The 19,980-nt window shown below is 35.4% G+C and overlaps 1 protein-coding gene across 3 annotated transcripts in view; it reads left to right on the top strand.

Annotated features, from left to right (window-relative positions):
• The window catches only part of RNF145 (ring finger protein 145), a 65,965-nt gene that overhangs the window by 42,277 nt on the left and 3,708 nt on the right, over positions 1-19,980 (top strand). For all 3 annotated transcript variants that reach the window (XM_060008441.1, XM_060008443.1, XM_060008442.1), the window contains 6 exons: positions 1,308-1,543; positions 4,016-4,191; positions 7,578-7,718; positions 10,238-10,420; positions 17,642-17,789; positions 18,688-19,044. In XM_060008441.1, coding sequence (XP_059864424.1) covers positions 1,308-1,543; positions 4,016-4,191; positions 7,578-7,718; positions 10,238-10,420; positions 17,642-17,789; positions 18,688-19,044 — 1,241 coding nt within the window. The remainder of the gene's footprint in view (positions 1-1,307; positions 1,544-4,015; positions 4,192-7,577; positions 7,719-10,237; positions 10,421-17,641; positions 17,790-18,687; positions 19,045-19,980) is intronic.

Below are 19,980 nucleotides of genomic sequence, written 5' to 3' on the forward strand. Positions count from 1 at the left end.
TACGGAAAAACCTGAACGAACTTTTTGGCCAACCCATTACTTATTGGTAATGTTCAGTGCTACTGGTAAACGACAAAATACAAATTTAACAAAAACTTAGAAAATATTCCTTGCCCTTCCCTTTCTTAAATTATTTTCACTGTTGACAGGTAGGTGAGAAAATGGGCACCCCTGTACACTGTGTGTTTTGTGTCTGTAGGGCAATTGACAGTATGTGTTAAAAGCCTTAAAAAATGTTTCTTCTGACTCAGTAATCCCACTTATAGGAATTTAGGCTAAGAAAATATTAGGAAATGTGCTCCAAGTAGTTTATACAATGATGTCATAAATGTACAGGCTTATTCATAACAAAGCATTTTATAATTATGAAACATTTGAAAATAGCCAAATGCTAATATTGTCATGTGCATTCAGTTTTTTAACTAAAAAAACAACAAAAGCCTTTATTTATTTATTTGAGAGATATATGCATAATATGTATTAAATGAAAAAAGTTGATTGTGTGTATGCTATAATCTCCTTTATATAAAACATTTGTGTATATTCACATGCATAGAATAAATCTGAAAAGGTAACAATATGAATAACTTTGAGCACTGCCTAGGTTTCAGATAAAATGCTAAGGCTTTACGTGCAATACCTTATTTAATGAACACGACATTAACAGTGCTACCTTTGGGTGACAGGATTGTAGGAGATTGAGGCTTCTTTTTCCTTTTTCCTTCTCTGTATTTCCTAACTTTTCTATAATCATGCATAATCCTCTGTGAGAAGAATTTGTTGTTTAAACTTCTCAGTTTTAACTTCTCATTATTGAGTCATTTGGGAAGGCTTGCATGGTCCTGTAGAAACAATTAAAGATTGAAAACCTCAGAATAAATCTTGTCACAGCATGATCTTGGACAAGTAACTGTATCTCTTGGATTTTATACTTTCACCTCTAGAGGAGAACAGTTAAATATTGAGGGCCTTTGTAAAAGGAGCTAAATATATTTAGTTGTAACTGAATTCTTTTTTGAATGAGACATTTTAAAAAATTGCCATATTATATATGTCATCTGGAATGTGATGAAGACCAGTGGATATTTGTGCTGCTTCTTTTAAGTTAGTCCTAGGGAATGGGTGCCCAAAATTCACAGAACATGTAATTTTGGTCAGATGAAATTAAAATTTGATTTAAAATATTATCTAAGAGATCCTAACTAAACTCCTTCAAAAGCTGTGTCATCATCCTTTTCAACAGTGTTTTGTTTTTATTTTGTGATTACCAAATCTCGAAATTAAATATGTTCTCCCCCCCATTTTAGGTCAGTTGGTGGTGTGTACTTTATGCTCCTGTGTCATGAAAACGAAGCAGATTTGGCTCTTTTCAGCTCACATGCTTCCTCTCCTAGCACGCCTCTGCCTTGTTCCTCTGGAGACAATTGTTATCATCAACAAATTTGCTATGATTTTTACTGGATTGGAAGTTCTTTATTTTCTTGGGTCTAACCTTCTAGTACCTTATAACCTTGCCAAGTCTGCATACAGAGAGTTGGTTCAGGTAAGACTGTGTAGATAAAATTCTACATAAATATTAAGTATATTAAAGATTTAGTTCACTTTTATTTCACAGTCATGGTCATGGTAACATTATGTTTGACAGTTTCAAAATAGTAACTGTTTTCAACCTAATTAGGAGCATCTGAGATTCTTTATTAAGTTCTATTGAGAGGCAGTAAAGTGAAGTAAGTGCTTCTCCAGAAGCAGATGGTCTGGGTTCTCACTCTGATGCTGCTGTTTACCAGCTGTGTAACCTGGGGTTAGTCACTTAAGTTTACTTATCTGTAAAATGGAGCTAATAATAACTGTTGTACTTAACGCATAGGGTAGCCGTGAGATTTGAATGAGTTCAGTGCCAGGTAGATGATATTCAGTGTTAACTATGATAACAAAGACAAGAATGATGTAGAATTGAATACCTAGAGGTCAAATCCTGTTTTTTTCCTGATTATAGCCCTACCGTGAGTACAGTTTTTTCCTTACGTTTGTTTAATAGACTGAGAAGTTAAATAGTTCTGGGCTATGGTATGACAGATTTCATTTAGATGTGGTGCTTGGACTGATTTTGCCAACATAACGTGCTTCTGTCTCTCCTACTTTTATCAGCCTTTGCTCTCAAACAGATTATTTCCAGACACAAACAGTAGGTATTGAGGAGATAAATAGTTCATTTGATTTAATCAGTGAATTTCAGTATATAAAATAGGTCTTAAAACTGACATTGGTATAAAGAGAGTATTAAAATGGGCATTCTCTCCTAGCTCTTTACTGTGTGCGTGACCCTAAGGTACAGGAAGCTTTCAGATTGGTCAAACTGATACTACTAAATGAATCCTTTCCTTGTTGTTATTGTTGTGGCCCCAGGGGCAGATTTTCCCAGAAAAATTTCCTAAGCTCTCGGCCTTACCCTGATTCTACTGATTTCTTCATCTTACATAATGATTAACTTGAGCAACTTTCTTGAAAGTAGATCTTCAGAGGAAGATGAAGTTATTTTCATACTCTCATTGAACAGTTTCTTCGTGGGGAAGGGTTGTTGTATGCAGGGTCAGAATGATGAATTTATGTATTTTTTATTTGAATTCAATCTTGTGGAACTACCCTGGTTTGTAAGAAGTGGTAGATATTCAGTAAATATTACTTGGATACTGTTTATTTAGTTACCATAAGGACAAAGCCTCCGTTTTTCAGTGTCATGTTTACCTTCTTGGTTGCCATAAGGTTCTTGTAGCACAAGGTGTTGCAGTTGAAAATAAAGTATAGGTTATGAAATTCGCGACCTGGAAAGAATTGGATAGACAAGAAGTGGAAACTGTCAGGTATTTTAGTGGTCTTTTCCTTGAATGGAAAGAAGGAAAAGTACTCTACCTCTCAGTGATTAGTTTGCTGCTAATAGTAATTTTGCAGCTAGCTGGACAATTTCCTTTTTCTTGCAATATTTTCTGGTTGGGAAAAAATGGGGGTTAATCATGACTCAGTTTTAGAAAAAATATTTGATTTACAGATGAAAAAATGTAAATTTAGAATAAGCTACAAGTCAGTGTATTTTTATTTAAGGTCTTTATAGTTTTTGAAAAATTCTGGTGTCACACCGAGCATTCAGGCAAGACCAATTGGCTGCTTAGGTTAGAGCTTGTAACCTACTTGGCAGAACCTTGTTGTGTTACCAGGGTCCAGTCCCTGGCTTAGTAACTCCAGAAACTTGGTTACAGCTGTACTCCTAGGCTGAATCAGATTATGAGAATTAATTCCTCCTAATCAGTCTCATAAGGAATTGTGTTATAAACTAGACAGCTAATTTATTGACTTATAGTAGTTTAATAAACTTTTTTTAGGTGTACCTTTTTCTCTGGTGTTAATACACTTGGCAAACCAAATCATTTGAGAAATGTTGCTTGATAAATACACAGTAGGAGCAAGGGGAAGTGATTTGTCTGAGGGAACAGACTTCCTGTCTTTGCTCCATCATAAACTTCTCCAATGATTATTCTGTCTTCCATCAAACTACTTCTCATCTGTGACCTTCCTGAATAAACTCTGGAAAATTCTTTTATATTTCCCTTCCTCCTAGCCCCTCAAGCAGTATTGCATTGTTCATGCTAGTCCTGATCATTTTGATTAGACATGAGTAAGTTTACCAAGGCTCCTCACACTCCCTTGACGTAGTTTAACTCTGACTGTGACTTTATTTTGACATTATCCCTGAACTCTTAGGGCAGTTTACTGTTGCCATTTGATGAATGTGTATCAACAGTTAATAATAATTCAAAGTCAGAAAATTAACAAAGACATGCTAATTCCTACTTGTATGTATAGAGCTAACTTTGAAGGAATTTAGTTGAAATAATCTTGCAAGAAAAGAAAAGCTACTCAGTTTTTCTCTTTCAGTACTTTAGGTTAAACTCTTTTGTGTTTAAATGTGTTTATTGAAGTGATACAAGGTGTTTTCCTAAAGTCCTATTTTCTTACTCAGGTAGTGGAGGTATATGGCCTTCTAGCCTTGGGGATGTCCCTGTGGAATCAGCTGGTAGTCCCTGTACTGTTCATGGTTTTCTGGCTCGTCTTATTTGCTCTTCAGATTTACTCCTATTTCAGTACTCGGGATCAGCCTGCATCACGAGAGAGGCTTCTTTTCCTTTTCCTCACAAGGTAATTAATAAGAGTATACGATACTATATATAACCCTAGGAAGAGAAAACTTTGATCTAGGAATAGTAAGTTTTTCAAATTAACTTTTGTCACTCTTTTTATAGTGCTTCATATTCAATTAAAATAGGATTTTCACTCAGTGGATGCCTAGGTCTGGCAGTGTAAGGAGGTGCTAATATAATAATGGTGGTATATTTGGCTGCACTGTAGACCGTAGTACAGCAAATGATTTGTGGAAAGGTATGTAGCAAATTGTAAAAATGTTTTTTCAATTTCAAGTTAAACTACTGGAAAAGAAATATGTTACTAAAAATAACTATCACTTTGAGTATTTAATATGTGCCAGCCACACTAATAAACACTTCTTCATACTTACTTTTATAGCAGCCCTGCAAGAAAGGTACCTTATTATCATTAGCATTTCAGAGGTAAGGAAATTGTACCAAGAGTAACTTGCCCAGGTGCCAGTGCCAAAAGAAGGGACACTCAAACCCCATCTGAGTCCAAATCCTATGACTTACCTATACACTTTCACTATGCCCTGTTATTTTCAATGTTTTGCTTCCGTATTAATATAGAGTCAAATAATGGTAAAATGAGTATATCATAGTATTTTACTATTTAACCTAAAGGAATTCTAAGACTTGGTTTCTAAAGTAAATTATTTTAAAAAAATCTTAAGTCATTAGAGTCCTTTTTCTACCTCATTATCTTTGTTGTGAGCTTATCTAGACATTTGTCACTGTTAAATTCCAAGTTTCCATCTCAGTCCCTCAGAATCTAGCAGATGGGTCTACATCTTCATTCCCTGGCTCATTGTCACTTTAAAAGGCAAGAAAGAAACTCTCCTCCTGGGAAGTATAGGCGAATACAACTTTAGAGTTTTAGTTAGTAGAGCTGTTGTTTCACAGCCATCCAAAATGATGGAGTGTTGTGCACCAAGTGGTGTAGGGGAGGAGAAGTTTAAGACAGATTTACTCTCTTTAAGGAGCATGTTACTTGTTAAGATTGAAAACGTTACAAAGTTAAACAGCAATAAAAATGTCATGGGGCGATACCTATTTTGACAAGTAAGTAAAATAAACTTATTGGTACTGAGTCAGATTTTGTACTTTCTGAGACTTTTAATTAAAAAGTAGCTTTTATAAACATGCAATAAACTGATATCAAACACATTTTAATGGCCAATTCATTGTTTCACTGCTATTTGTTTTTATGTAAGTATCATGGAGATTTTATGCAGAGTTTTAAAATGGTCCAAAAAGTAACTGAATTTAAAGAGAAAGAGAGATATACAGTTCAGTGGTTAGGATAACCTAAGTGTGGGACTGGGATTGGTCATGTTTTAAACCAGATTATTATCCATTGTGAAGCACAATCAAATGAAGCATAGTATAATGTAAGAGGCTTAACAAATCAGTAAGCTATGAATGAATTTGGACTTAACAAAGTAAGAAAATAATGCTGCAATTTTAGGTGAGGCTTAGATATCTTGCCAAAATAATTTTCTTCTTTATTCCTTTTCCATACATAGGATAGATTGCCCCTTCTCTATATAAGAATATTTTAATTTGGTGTTTTATAGAGAAGTTCCTGTGTGGTTCTTTCATTAATTTGTGTCTCTGTAAGCATTGTTCTTTGTCCTTCTTGATGCACTTGTGCATTAGGTTATGTGTGTATGTTGCTTTGCCAATGAACAACTTACTCTCAAAAAGGAGGATCACAAGTTTACCAGGATACCCTGACTAAAACAAACCAACAAAGCATGGCAAACAAACTGAAAAACAAAAAGAAGGGTTTTTTTGCAGCCAGGAAATAGAAACTAAAATCAATAAAATGTCTCATCGAGGAGAGATGGGAAGAAAAGTTTTATAAATTTCCCAGCCTCTTTCACTTCCCCAAAGCTAGGTTGAAACCTTTTGTTTTCTTTAGTATGCTCTTGAAAAATAGCACCACACATTTTTTTTTTCCCCACACATTTTTTTAAAGTAAGAGAAAAAGAATGTGCTCCTCTTGAAAATGTAATTAAATCATACTGTTTGGGTAAAAAAGATTTCTTTAAAAATAGACACAAGAATAGAGAAATTGTTTGGACATTCAGTAAAACTTTCAGACTTTTCCAATGGCAATGAAGTAAAATTTTTAGTGTTATTTTTAGCCATGATCCTCATATTTTTAAATTACTGGACAATTTGTTGAAACATGGTATATAATGATTTTTCTGAGAAAAATATCAAACATTTCAGAAATTAGACTTTTAAGAATGCCATAAAATTATTTATTCTTTAGCTGTCAACTACCATGATTGGTAGATATTTTGGCTCCTAATGGAAAACCAGACATTTTTTTCCTCATCATAATGCACAGTGGTCTACGTAAAATTAGATGTTTTCACATAAAAAGTAACTTAAAAACAGTTGTGTAAGAAGGATAACCGTGTAGCAGAGGCATGGAGCTACATAGTAAAGGGCAGATACTGATTTGCCTGAATGAATTCCTCATCCATGCAAGACATTATTCACTGAAATTTCAAAACTTGATACCATGCTTTGAATGTTTTTTTATTAGTTGCTTTGTAAATGCTAAATCCAAATTATTGGTACATAATATTACATATATTTGCAAAATACTTGTGAAATTATTCTCAAATGTGTTCAATAAAAGTATTGAATGTATTTCTATAAAATATGAAAGTATTTCCAAGGTTTAGTGCAAGTCCAGTTCTCCTTATTAAAAATTGCTATTAAAATTATTTTGAAATGATCTTGGGCTATATTCTTGGACATGCTTTTGAAATAACCCAGAAAAGACCTGCATTTACCTACGCCTAAATTAATTAAAATGTAAAGCACCAGTAGCATGGAAGACATTGTTGGAGTGAGAGGAGTCAGGGGCTGCAGAGTCTGCACAGGCCCTACCCCATAGCAGTTTGGTCAGAGAAGGAGTTTTGACAAGGAACCACATTAGCAGTACAGTCTGATCAATTTGAACAGCCAGAACCTTTCAGAAGAACAATGGGCAACTATATACATTTCTTTTGAATATTATCAGCATGTTAATTAGATTTTCTTAAGGTTTGAACAAGATTTAAGCCTTCAGAGTTTTACTACCTTTGAAGGAGATGATAGTTAATAAAAATAAAAAAGACTGTGTTTCAGATTTGGTGCTATGTGCTGAATATTTGCCAAAGAGTTAGAAAAATGAGGTTAGGATAATAATAAGAATGGATTTAAATTATTAACAGAGTGGTTAGGTGATTTCATCTCAAATTTTGGGTGTTTTCATTGAGGATCAGATCAAGCTTGGTGGTTATTTAAAGGCCTAAGATGTTTCAATTCCAAATAAACAATTTTTATCGGACAATATTTCCCCCCCTTTTTTTCTAGTATTGCTGAATGCTGCAGCACTCCTTACTCACTTTTGGGTTTGGTCTTCACGGTTTCTTTTGTTGCCTTGGGTGTTCTGACACTCTGCAAGTTTTACTTGCAGGGTTATCGAGCTTTCATGAATGATCCTGCCATGAATCGGTAAGTTCTTCACCCTGAATAGCTCTAGACATTTAAATCTTATGTAACTTGAAGAAGGAATGATGAATTTCTTTGTTGATGAATTTTAGAGGAAATGGAATTTTGAGGACTTTTTTTTTTGGAATGGTTGCAATATTTAGATTAAAATACTATGAAAAAATAACTAAATTTCTGTGTATAAAAGATGTATTTTTATTATATCTACATAACAATGTATATTAGACACTTTCCTTTCCTAGATTTATTTAAGAGATTTTTGGATAGCTTGCTTTTTCCCATTTGACGTTTGTGTTGCTCTGCTAAAATCAGATTTCTAAATTCGATACTTTCTTAAAGATTTTTTTTTATGTTTGAACATAATTTTGATACTGATTGAAGTTTCAAAGGATGCATTAATGAGGATGCAGAATAGTTATTCCAGTTGTTATTAAATCACTAAGATCAGGTATTAGGAAACTACTTCTAGAACTTGTCATGATTTCTGTTATCTGAATTAACATAGAGGTTTAATGGTTTCATTTATATAAGTTTATGTAACCTCTTCTTAAAGTATTTAAATTTTTATGGACTATTTCATGATTAGTAGATGCTGAGTACCTTGTAAATTGAGGGGAAATTTTAATTTGTTGTGTATTAGTTTTTTAATGACAGAAAAGAAAAAACCTATGCTCTGTAATTTTCCTGCCAGTCCCAGCTAACACCTTTATAATGGAAAAAGGGAGTGGGGACAAGACAGAAAAATAATTCATGTTTAAGTTCACAGAATTCATACCATTCAGAAAGCACAAAATGGAAAATGACAACTTTCTTCCCCTACTTCCCATTTCCTCTCCCCAAAGGTAACAGCTATAGATGGTAATTTAAAACATTTCTTATAGGGAAAAGTATCTATAGTCTTTTCCACATACTATACACATTGTTCTGTACCTTATCTTGTCACTTAATATGGTTTAGATAGGTTTTTTGTTTTGTTTTTATGTCAACACATACACCTCATTCTTTTCGATGAATGCATAGTATTGCAAAAATAATGTATCTTTTTTTTTTTTTTTTGCTATTTAAAAATAATGCTGCTATGAGTGTCTTTGTTCATGTCTCTCTTTTTAAACCCTTAATTAGGAAAATTTTAAACCAGTAAAGCTGAGAAAATAGTAAAATGAACCCCTATGTATGTACCTGGCACCCATCTCCAGTAATATGGCCAGTGTTGTGTGTTGTGTGCCCCTGTCAATTCCACCTACCTTGTCCCATAACACCCCCTCCCTAGCTGCATTTGTTTGGAGCAAATCCCAGATATAATATTATTTTACCTCTAAATCTTTTAGGAAAAAAACATAACTACAATAGAGCATTCATTTCTGATAGAAGAATTCCTTGACATCAGATACCCAGTTGGTGTTCATATTTCCCTAATTATCTGTCTAAATTTTAAAAAACATTTTGTTTGCTCAACTCAGGATCCAAATAATGCCCATGTTGTAGTTGACTGGTATGCCTCTTAAGTCTCTTTCAATATTTAGTTTCCTGCTATCTCTTTATTTTTTCCCTTTAATGTTATTTGTTGAAGACATCGGATTGTTTGTCCTACTTAGTTTTTCAGTCTGGATTTTACTGATTGTATCCCCATGATGTCACATAACATGTTCCATTGTTCACTTTATCTCTCAAATCTGTGTGTGTGTGTGTGTGTGTGTGTGTGTGTGTGTGTATATCTTAAAAATCTATATCTATATATCTTAACTTTTGTAGTACATCCATAGGGTAAATTACTAGTAATATTATTGAATTGAAGGATATGTACATTTTAAATTTATTAGCAATTCTTCTCCAGAAACATTTTACCTGTTTATATCTCAACATTAGTCTGCCCATATTTTTTTACATTCCTTGTCAGTACTTGGGTCATCAGGCTTTGAAATATTTGCTAATTTGTGTATCTGAAAACTGTACCTGTCCTTGGCTCATTTCTCGTTTATTTGTAAGATTCTTTATAATTCAAGTCAATAGGATAAAAAGGTCTTAGGACTTTGTATATATTTTCCATATGGAAATTGAATTTCAAAAAAAGTATTTTTGTTTACGTTTCTGGTTCTTATGGTCTTCTTAAATAGACCTTCCCTACTCCAAGATTATAGAGACATTCACCTGTGGTTCTCTATTTTATAATCGGGATATAGCTCATGATGTAAATATGTATATAATTCAGTGGATATCTAAGAATGGTAGGAGTGTCTGACTCGTTAGCCAAGCCTGGTTTGAATACTTTTATTTATCTGAGAAGTTGCTTTTTTTTCTTCTCACTGTATGCTAAAATTATAGCTATTATGTTTTGCACATGTAGTGATACATTATGCTTGTATATTATTACACTGACATTAATATTCTGATCAAGTTCTTTTGTCGAAGTCAGAATAGATCACAAATATGTAATAACAGTCTAAGCCTTTGGATTATTTTCCCTCGGAATTAAATGTGATTCTGATTATTGTTTGTTTTTCCAAAAATGTGTGCTTTTCTAGGGGCATGACAGAAGGAGTTACGCTGTTAATCCTGGCAGTGCAGACTGGTCTGATAGAGCTGCAGGTTGTTCACCGGGCATTCCTGCTCAGTATTATCCTTTTCATTGTTGTAGCTTCTATCCTGCAGTCTATGTTAGAGATTGCAGATCCTATTGTTTTGGCGCTGGGAGCATCTCGAGACAAGTAAGAAACTTCCTAAAAGAAATTTTTGTCATATTGTTTACATAAGTTTGTTGTCTGAAGATCTAGGTATTGTTTAGAGACAAGATGGATAAATAATTGGTATTAGCTTATTAACAAGTTTACCTTTTTATTTTTTGTATGTATTTGACTTTTCTGTTTTTTTTTTCTCAACATTCTTGTATATAAAAAGTCACATTAAAGGCCAAGTAATTACAAATCAGCTTTTTCTTCTTCAGAGAAATGTAGTACTTTTTTATACTTATACAGTTTTAAAATTAAGAATGTAGAGCATAAAATTCAGCACAGTAAATATAACAAATAATATACAATTTTATTCTGTGCAGTGCTAAAGGAGAGGAAGCATTGAGAGAAAGGGCAAATGAAGGAGAGAAAAATAAAGGTTTCAGACAATCATAAAGATGGGCATTTATGGGGCTTCCCTGGGGGCACAGTGGTTGAGAGTCCGCCTGCCGATGCAGGGAACACGGGTTCGTGCCCCGGTCCAGGAAGATCCCACATGTCGCCAAGCGGCTGGGCCCGTGAGCCATGGCCGCTGAGCCTGTGCGTCCGGAGCCTGTGCTCCGCAATGGAAGAGGCCACAACAATGAGAGGCCCGCGTACCGGAAAAAAAAAACCAAAAAACGATAGGCATTTATGGAATAACAGTCTCATCTGATGGCGTTTTGCAACTAACTGAGGTTATAATGGGGGTTCTTGACACCTTATGGGACCAGCTGGATTCATATTCATCTCATATTACAGAAATTTTCATAAGGAATAAAAGTCAAATTATTTGGCTCTTTAAGATACTATGATGTAAATATGTATAATTCAGTGGATATCTAAGAATGGTAGGAGTGTAACCTACCTAATGGTAGGCTTATGGTAATTTATACAAGGATTTTCTATAAGGAATTGCTTAAAACTCAGTGCCACTATTTTTTTCCAGCATGCTTCTACATACTCTGATTATTGATTATTGAAATACCCGATTTAATTGCTTCCTTGGTGGTGCTTTATAAGTAAGGAAATTAACATTTTAATTATAGTTAATCAGATTTATCTTTCTATCCCCATATCCCATATTGCCAAATATTCTGAAAACTTGTCAAACCCATAGAATGGCTGAAAGAGTCAATTTAATTTAAATAAGCTCAAAGCTCTTGGATATGTTTCAGATAATTTTAATCATTATACTTATTTGAGATTTGGTTTTTAGGTTTAAGGTTTCTCAGCAGAAGCATTTAAGATGTTGAATTCAATGGTGAACTTAGTTAAATAGTCACTTAAATTGGGGTTTTGACCTAAGTACAGTTACTATTTTGTCATCTCTGGCAGTATCCTTTAGTATTATTAATTATACCAATTAAAAGACTGATATAATACAATAGAAAGTTTGGAAAAGAGAGAGAAATAAGACCATAATTTCACTGCCACAGGCACCAGTAAATTCAGTTCTGGGTCCTTCCAGGGTGCTGAACTAGCATCATTACTGGCTTCTTCCTCCAAGATCAAATACAGAGGAAATTTAGAGGGAAAGAAGCAAGACTGAGAAGCCCTGTGTGTTGGTGTGGAGTGGTTATTTTGGATTGGTGTCACTGTTGTTACTCGTGTCTGTAGCAGCATTAATTGGCCTGAGGCAAGAGAGGCTCTTGGCTGTGACAGGATGAGATAGGAATGAACAGTTACGGTTCTGTTCTTACTTCTCTCCCACTACTGCCTATGGTAATTAGAATGTACAATCAACAGTTAAATGGCAGTACTTTTTAAAACAAATGAAATGGAAAAGTTGTGAGAAAAATGAAACTTATTAGAGCTGACTTAAGAATTTAAAAGCTTGGATAGTTCTGTTAAAGAAATGGAAGCAAATGGTAAACATCCTAACTCAGATGGTGTTATAGGCAAGTTCTACCAAACTTTGAAGGAGCAGATATCCCTGTTTTAAACAAATGCTTTCAGACAATAGAAAGACTATCCCCCCACCCCTGCTCATTCTTTGAAACCAGTATAAATCCATATTGAAATCAAACAGACAATTTGAGAAAGATAAAGTTTATTTCACTCACAATAGGAGATACTGTGAAGTTTTTATAATAATTGGCTCAAGTATAGACAACTTGACCAATGGAACAGAGCCCCCAGACAGGTCCATATATATATGGGACTTTGGTGTATGGCCGAAGTGGCATGTTAGATGAGTGGGGCAGGTGGTTCTCTTCTGTAATGTAGCTGGAAAAAATTGGTTTCTAATTGGAAAAAGGTGGAATTGGATTCCTGTCTCACAGCCGTAAACAAAAGAATCAACTCCAGAATGGTAGAGCCTTAAATGTCAAAATAAAAAATTAAATCTGCATAGAGTAGTATATTTTGGACCTTCAAGTAGGAAAAAAAAATTATTAAACTGATGGAACTGGCCGTGAAAGACTGAGACTAAGAATGACTATGATTATGAAAGAAAAGAATGATAAATCTAACTATCAAAATTAATAACATTTTCTAAACCTAAAGGAAACTTGTATTAGAAATGATAGTTACAAACCTGGGAGAAGATATTTATAGTATTCACACTTCCTCAAGAATTACTATCAAGAATATATATGTAAATAGCTCAGATTGGTGAGAGAAGTGGATAAAATACATCATCAGCCTTTTAGTGAAAGCGGAAACAATGAATATGAAGAGAGCTTCAGTGTCTTTAGTGGTCAGAGAAATGTGAATCAAGACTGCTGTGAGATACTGTTTTAAACCTGTGGAAGTGGCAATGAATAAATAATAGAAAAGAAGGAAGGAAGGGAGAGAGAGGAAAGAAAGTCAGCTGATACCTAGGGTAGAAGAAAACATAGGTCCCCAGATATCCCACGTTTCTGGTGGGAGTGTAAATTAGTGTAATCACTTTGGAAAACAGTTTAGCATTGTCTCCTCCTACGTAGATACTCAAGACATTCTTGTGCATGTTCAGGAGGGACATGTAGAAGAATGTTCATAGCACAACTCACAATAGCAAAAACCTGGGAACAAATCATGTGCCAATCAAACAGGAAAGGGGGTGAATAAATGTGATAATAGTCACAGTGGAATGTTAAAAACATAGTGATGCATTAAACATTTTGAATGATTCATAGCAATATATAAAGTAAATCCCCAAAGATGACAATGTAGAATGTTTTGTTTTGTTTTGTTTTGTTTTGTGGTACGCGGACCTCTCACTGTTGTGGCCTCTCCCATTGCGGAGCACAGGCTCCCGACGCACAGGCCCAGCGGCCATGGCTCACGGGCCTAGCTGCTCCGCGGCATGTGGGATCTTCCCGGACCGGGGCACGAACCCGTGTCCCCTGCATCGGCAGGCGGACTCTCAACCACTGCGCCACCAGGGAAGCCCTAGAATGTTATTTTTATGTCAAAAACAGAATTTTAAAATACACTCTTTAGGAGTACATATGGATAAACAAAACTGTAGAAAGGGAAGCAAGCAAGAGAGTGAAGAGTACAGGACTCATGAAATGGTTTCATTGCGTGGAGGGAGGCAGGACATGGACTAGGCTGGCCTGCCACATGGTCCAGGGCCTCTTTTGTACGGGGAGATGGGTTCATGAATGCTTGCTACATTTCAGGTATTTAAAATAGCTAATTGGATTACGAACTAATAAAAAAGGGGGACGTGCACAGACCAATGACGATAGTGCATTCTGAACAGAGGATTGTGATTAATTCAATTAAGTGTACCAGGTTTGTAATTAATTCAATTAAGTGTACCATTAAAAAAGGAAATGGAAAAATTTCCTAATTCTCACATTAGGTTAACAATTAAATGGTAATATTGAAACTCTGCTTCTCTCTGTCGTTAAGGAAGTAACTATTAGGGGAAAATCCTCACACATCTTGGTGTTGCTAAGACTGGAGGTAATTTCCAGTGTTTAAACTTAAAAATGTGTCTCAGATAGTTTTAGCTGTAGATATAATTGTTACTTTTATCCAGGAATTTTATTACATTTGTTAGCAAGGAATTTTACAACTAGAGTCTACTGTATTCAAATGATATAGCAGAGTTTCAAATTCCGCTATTCGTTTTTGGTTTTGTTTTTTTTTTTTTTTGCGGTACGCGCACCTCTCACTGTTGTGGCCTCTCCCGTTGCGGAGCACAGGCTCCGGACGCGCAGACTCAGCGGCCATGGCTCACGGGCCCAGCCGCTCCGCGGCATGTGGGATCTTCCCGGACTGGGGCACGAACCCGTGTCCCCTGCATCAGCAGGCGGACTCTCAACCACTGCGCCACCAGGGAAGCCCCCCTATTCGTTTTATGTTTAATTTTAAATTAGATTTTTATTGAATTTTAACTGCTTAAATAAGGATAAATATGTATGTAATGTTTGTGTATATATAAAACATAGAAATCAGACGTAAGTTTAAAACTGTTGGCATCATGTTATATTTACTTTTCTTTGTATATGTATAAATATATGTTTGTATATATATGTAAATTATATAAGTGAATCACAGCTAGCTTGATTTTGAAAAATATATTTAAAGTTTTAGGGCAAATTGCCCTATTATAACTACTGCCTGCTTTTCTTTAAAAAAAGTAAAAGTTTGGAATCTCAAAGCAGGGCTACTGTGGCAGGTTTATATTTGTCCCTTAACTTCTCATAAGAAAAATGTGTGACAAGAAAAGATGTAAAACACTTTCCAAAGTACCTAGCTTTAATTTTAACCAGAATAATAATTTACTTTCTTATCAGACTTGCTAACGGTGGACAGTCCCACACAGTATAGCATTTAACTTAGTGTGGTTATTTTTCCTCCCACCTATGTTGTAGTAGAGTTAAAGGTAGGCAGGATGATTTATGTTACTCTTCTGTCTCCTTGAGATACTTCACATGGACTTGAGAACATACCACAGATGCTGATATTTAATTAAAACAGCATAATTATTGTGGCTATGAGCTTTAAACTATATTGGTTGAAATTCATGTTTCCTCGTAATGTTTTTAAATAATCTGTGTTTGTTTTTATTAGAGAATCATTAAATGATTTAGGACTTGATATTCAGTTTACATAGATTGTAATTGAGTTTTTTTAAGAGAGGGGATGGCTGTTTGGGGCTCACGCTGATTTCTTTCTAGATTTGTGATCCTTATGTTAAAAAATTACTCCAACTTTGGCTTTTATTTGCCAAGGAAATGGAAGTATCTAGCATCTTTTTTTTTTTCCTCTTTAAACCCCTTTTGGGGTAATAAGTCATTACATCATCATTTGTCTTATAAATGGGATATATAAAGTAAATAATAAACTTGTAGGGGGTGGAAATCATACCTTTTTTATTATTGCACAAAAAGATTTTTTCAAGGTTCTGCTTAAGGCACTTGTTGGGGGAGGGTTTTGTGTCATTTTTCTTTTAGAAGTTGGTTTACAATCTGTATTAAATTTGGGGTATATTTAAGGAATGAGCTGTTAGAATAGTACAATGTACGAAGAGCTAAATAAAAGAAAAGATTATGTTCCTTCTCCTTTTGCCATAACTAGGGGACTCCTGCTGTGTATTCCACTATTGACAAGGAGGATTCAAGTGGAATCAGAAGCTGAAATCTAAGTCTAAGAAATTTCTTGACTTGTTGGGTGTCTTAAAAGCATAAAGTTATACATGGAACAGTTCTGCTGTGTAATGACCACAATTAACTTTTGTCCTGCTTATATCATAGGGCTTTGCACTTGGGTGGATAGATGGGTAGGTAAGAAAAGGTAGTAATTGATGGAAAATAATTTGAAAAATATCAAGCAGAAATAAGTTTTCAAGTTTTATTTGGCACTTATTTCAAACAAGCCTCTGTGCTTAGGAGCTGGAGTTATCCTATTTTTGAGGAGATTAAATATGGGTGATAAGACTTTTTTTAAATGTGTGTATATATATAAAATATTTTTATTTAAATAATAAATATAAAATAAAAATATAAGTAAGAATGTTTAGGTGTATATGATACATAATGTATAAAATATTATATATAAATATCTATATATTGAAGCAGTGCTTCAATTTATTGTATGATTGTTTGGTACAGATGTTAAGAATTCTGAGAGGGTAGGTGATTCCTGGGGAAAGGATATCATTACCTGTATAAATATATTTGTTTAGCTTGAGCTAGTCTAAAGCGTTTAGAAAAGGAGAGAGTGGAATGCAGGCATTTCTGGTGGGATTTTTTAAGAGTGCTTGTGTCTTTTTGGGAAGAGAGTTAACCATCTTTGCTTGTAGTGAGGGACAGATGTTGGCAAGTTTGGACCAAAAAATTGGGAGTGATAGGGACTTCCCTGGTGTCACAGTGGTTGAGAATCCACCTGCCAGTGCGGGGACATGGGTTCAAGCCCGTCTGGGAAGATCCCACATGCTGCGGAGCAACTAAGCCTGTGGGCCACAACTACTGAGCTTGCATGCTGCAACTGCTGGAGCCCGTGCTCTGCAACAAGAGAAGCCATCGCAATAAGAAGCTCGCACACTGCAACAAAGAGTAGCCCCCGCTCGCCGCGACTAGAGAAAGCCCGCGTGCAGCAACAAAGACCCAACACAGCCCCCGAAAAATAAATTTAAAAAAGGCTTTAAAAAAAAAAATTGGGAGTGGAGGACCTAAAATGCCAGGCTAGGAAGTTTAGAGAAGGTATTGACAGTATTATGCTAGCAGAGCTTTAGAACGATTAATCTCTCTAGGAACAGGGGCTAGAAGGGAAGGAAGATCAGCTAGTAGGTCTTAAAGTGCAGTGGTTCATAGTTTTTCCCCAACCTCAACAGATGTGAGGGGTAATACCCCTGCTCATAGGAGAGCCATTCCTCTTAGTAACACTGCACTCACGGCTGCAGAGATTTTCATCCAGGGTGGTGCAGGTGAGGAGAGGACGTCACAATTTAAGACAGCACATTACTGTTAAAATTGTTGAAGTTTAATGCTATAAAAGCCTGACATCGCTTTGAGATTGCTTGGAATGGGAATGAGATTGAAAGCAAACTATTCAGAAAAAAAAAAAAGAATTGGTGGTACTTGTCAATTGACTGAGTATGGGGTGTTAAGAGAAAAGGTGCTTTGAAGCCTTTGACATGACTTGCCCTGAAATCTAGCACTGTGACTGGCATGGAGAAGGGTGTGCAGTAAAATGCTGTGAAATTGAAGCATGGCACAAGATTGGTTAGTGGTGCTGCTAGGTTACAGGCATGTTAAAAGGATACTTTTCTTTCTCTAGGAGTTTATGGAAACACTTCCGTGCCGTGAGCCTTTGTTTATTTTTACTGGTGTTCCCTGCATATATGGCTTATATGATTTGCCAGTTTTTCCACATGGATTTTTGGCTTCTTATCATTATTTCTAGCAGCATTCTCACCTCTCTTCAGGTAAGCCCAGGATTAATTAACTTTATATAATAACTGATTTTCTTACTTTTCCTTCCAGGAAAGGAATTAAACTTTTTCAAGATTAATGATGATAAGTGGTCTATTTAGGTGATTACTTCCCATCCTCTTTACTAGAATGCATTACATTATTTGAGCATAGGCGTTAGAAGGTAGGTTATTAAAATACTAAGCCTATCTGTCACTGTAGTTTTTTTTAATCAAGGTAATTAAACTTTGCAATATCTCTTTTTCAAAATGATATGATACAGAACTGTCATGTAAATCTTAAATAGATAAGTAACTATAAAATATTAAAAGATTTTAGTGCTTGTTTGGAGCACATTTTGCCCACTCAAAAATATCCATAGTTTCATAATGTATATAAATAAATGATACCTGTGTATGTATTACACGGACATGATATATACTTTACACGCACACACACACACAATGTTACCATGGAATGGATAAACTTACTGTAACTTAAAAGTGTATCTTGGCTGCCTAATCAGTAACAAGTAAAAGAAAAACGTAGCACTGGCAATAAAGATTTATTCATTGTTTCTTGTAGAAGTAAAGGTTCTTTGAAAGTTGAGGAATAGATATGAGTACAGAATTAGGAAATTTTAGATAGAATTGTGAGGGTTTTGGTGACCAGGGGAAAGAAGGAAAGAATGTCAGAGAAGACTGATTACTAATCAGAATCATTTTAGTAAAGTTATATCTCAGGGTACTTTTCAGTATCAAAGATCTGTATTACTGAGATCACCCACATTTTAATTGTACCAGTGTCTCCTATGGATATGAAATCTGGTATACTAAAGATATTAGTAATGTGTTATCACTTAAAGTCTAGGAAAAACTTTATTAGTGATTATATACATCTTTTTTTTTTCAGGTTCTAGGAACACTTTTTATTTATGTCTTATTTATGGTTGAGGAATTCAGAAAAGAGCCAGTAGAAAACATGGATGATGTCATCTACTATGTGAACGGCACTTACCGCCTGCTGGAGTTTCTCGTGGCCCTCTGTGTGGTGGCCTATGGCGTCTCCGAGACCATCTTTGGAGAATGGACAGTAATGGGCTCAATGATCATCTTCATCCATTCCTACTATAATGTGTGGCTTCGGGCCCAACTGGGATGGAAGAGCTTCCTTCTCCGAAGGGACGCTGTGAATAAGATTAAATCATTACCCATTGCTACGAAAGAGCAGCTTGAGAAACACAATGATATTTGTGCCATCTGTTATCAGGTAACTCATACAGTAAGAAGCCATTTGGGTGGTTCATACCATGTATCCCTTGCAACTTTAACCACATTATCCAAATTCAAGTTAAATTTCCAGGCAGAAATTATCTCCTGGGTAAAAAAAAAGTGGGCCTCAGATATTATTAAAGACCTGATAAAATATTTCCATTTTATTTCTAAAGTAAGTTTTAAATTTAGTTCCTCAAGTTCTAATTTATTGTTATTTTCAACATTATTGCTCACCCATAAATAAAGGAAAAACAGGTCAGGTGTATTTTATATTTACTCCTGAATATACACACATACACATACACACACACACACACACACACACACGCGCGCGCGCGCACACACACACACACACACACACACACACACATGTACTATCAAATACATATTATCATTCAGGAGTCAGCAACTTCTGAAAAGTGGTGTGCCAAGATTCTGACTCTTTCCCTCTGGTATTTCCAGGGTAGGGAGTAAACGTTCATTCACTTGACGTAGGTGGAGAGAGTATGCGCTTCCCTGTGGGCTGAGGTATATCTGAGGTGGATGCAGCCTCTGTGTGGAAGTGGGGGGCAGGAGATATGGCAGAGGCACCCAGTTGGTGTACATTATGGTTGGTCTCCCTGGCATCTTTGGCACGTGAGCCCTCAATAGCTGATGACTGCCTTCTAGCAAGAATTGAAAGATAGTATTTAAATCCGCTTGGAAATACAACAGTAACAAACAACAGGCCTAGAGTTTAGTCACCAGTCACCTGTGCAGGAGGGTGATTGAGTAAGAAGCTTTTTACAGCTAACTGTACTGTTGGAAGTATGGGCAGAAATTCTGGGCCACGGCACAAACTGTTCCTTTCAAATCACTCTTAAAAAGTGTGGGCTGGTGGGAAAAAAACTATAGATAGTGTCAATGAGTATACAGAGGAGGTACTTGCTCC

The sequence above is a fragment of the Delphinus delphis genome, chromosome 3 (genome assembly GCF_949987515.2).
Source record: "Delphinus delphis chromosome 3, mDelDel1.2, whole genome shotgun sequence".
Classification (NCBI taxonomy): Eukaryota; Metazoa; Chordata; class Mammalia; order Artiodactyla; family Delphinidae; genus Delphinus; species Delphinus delphis.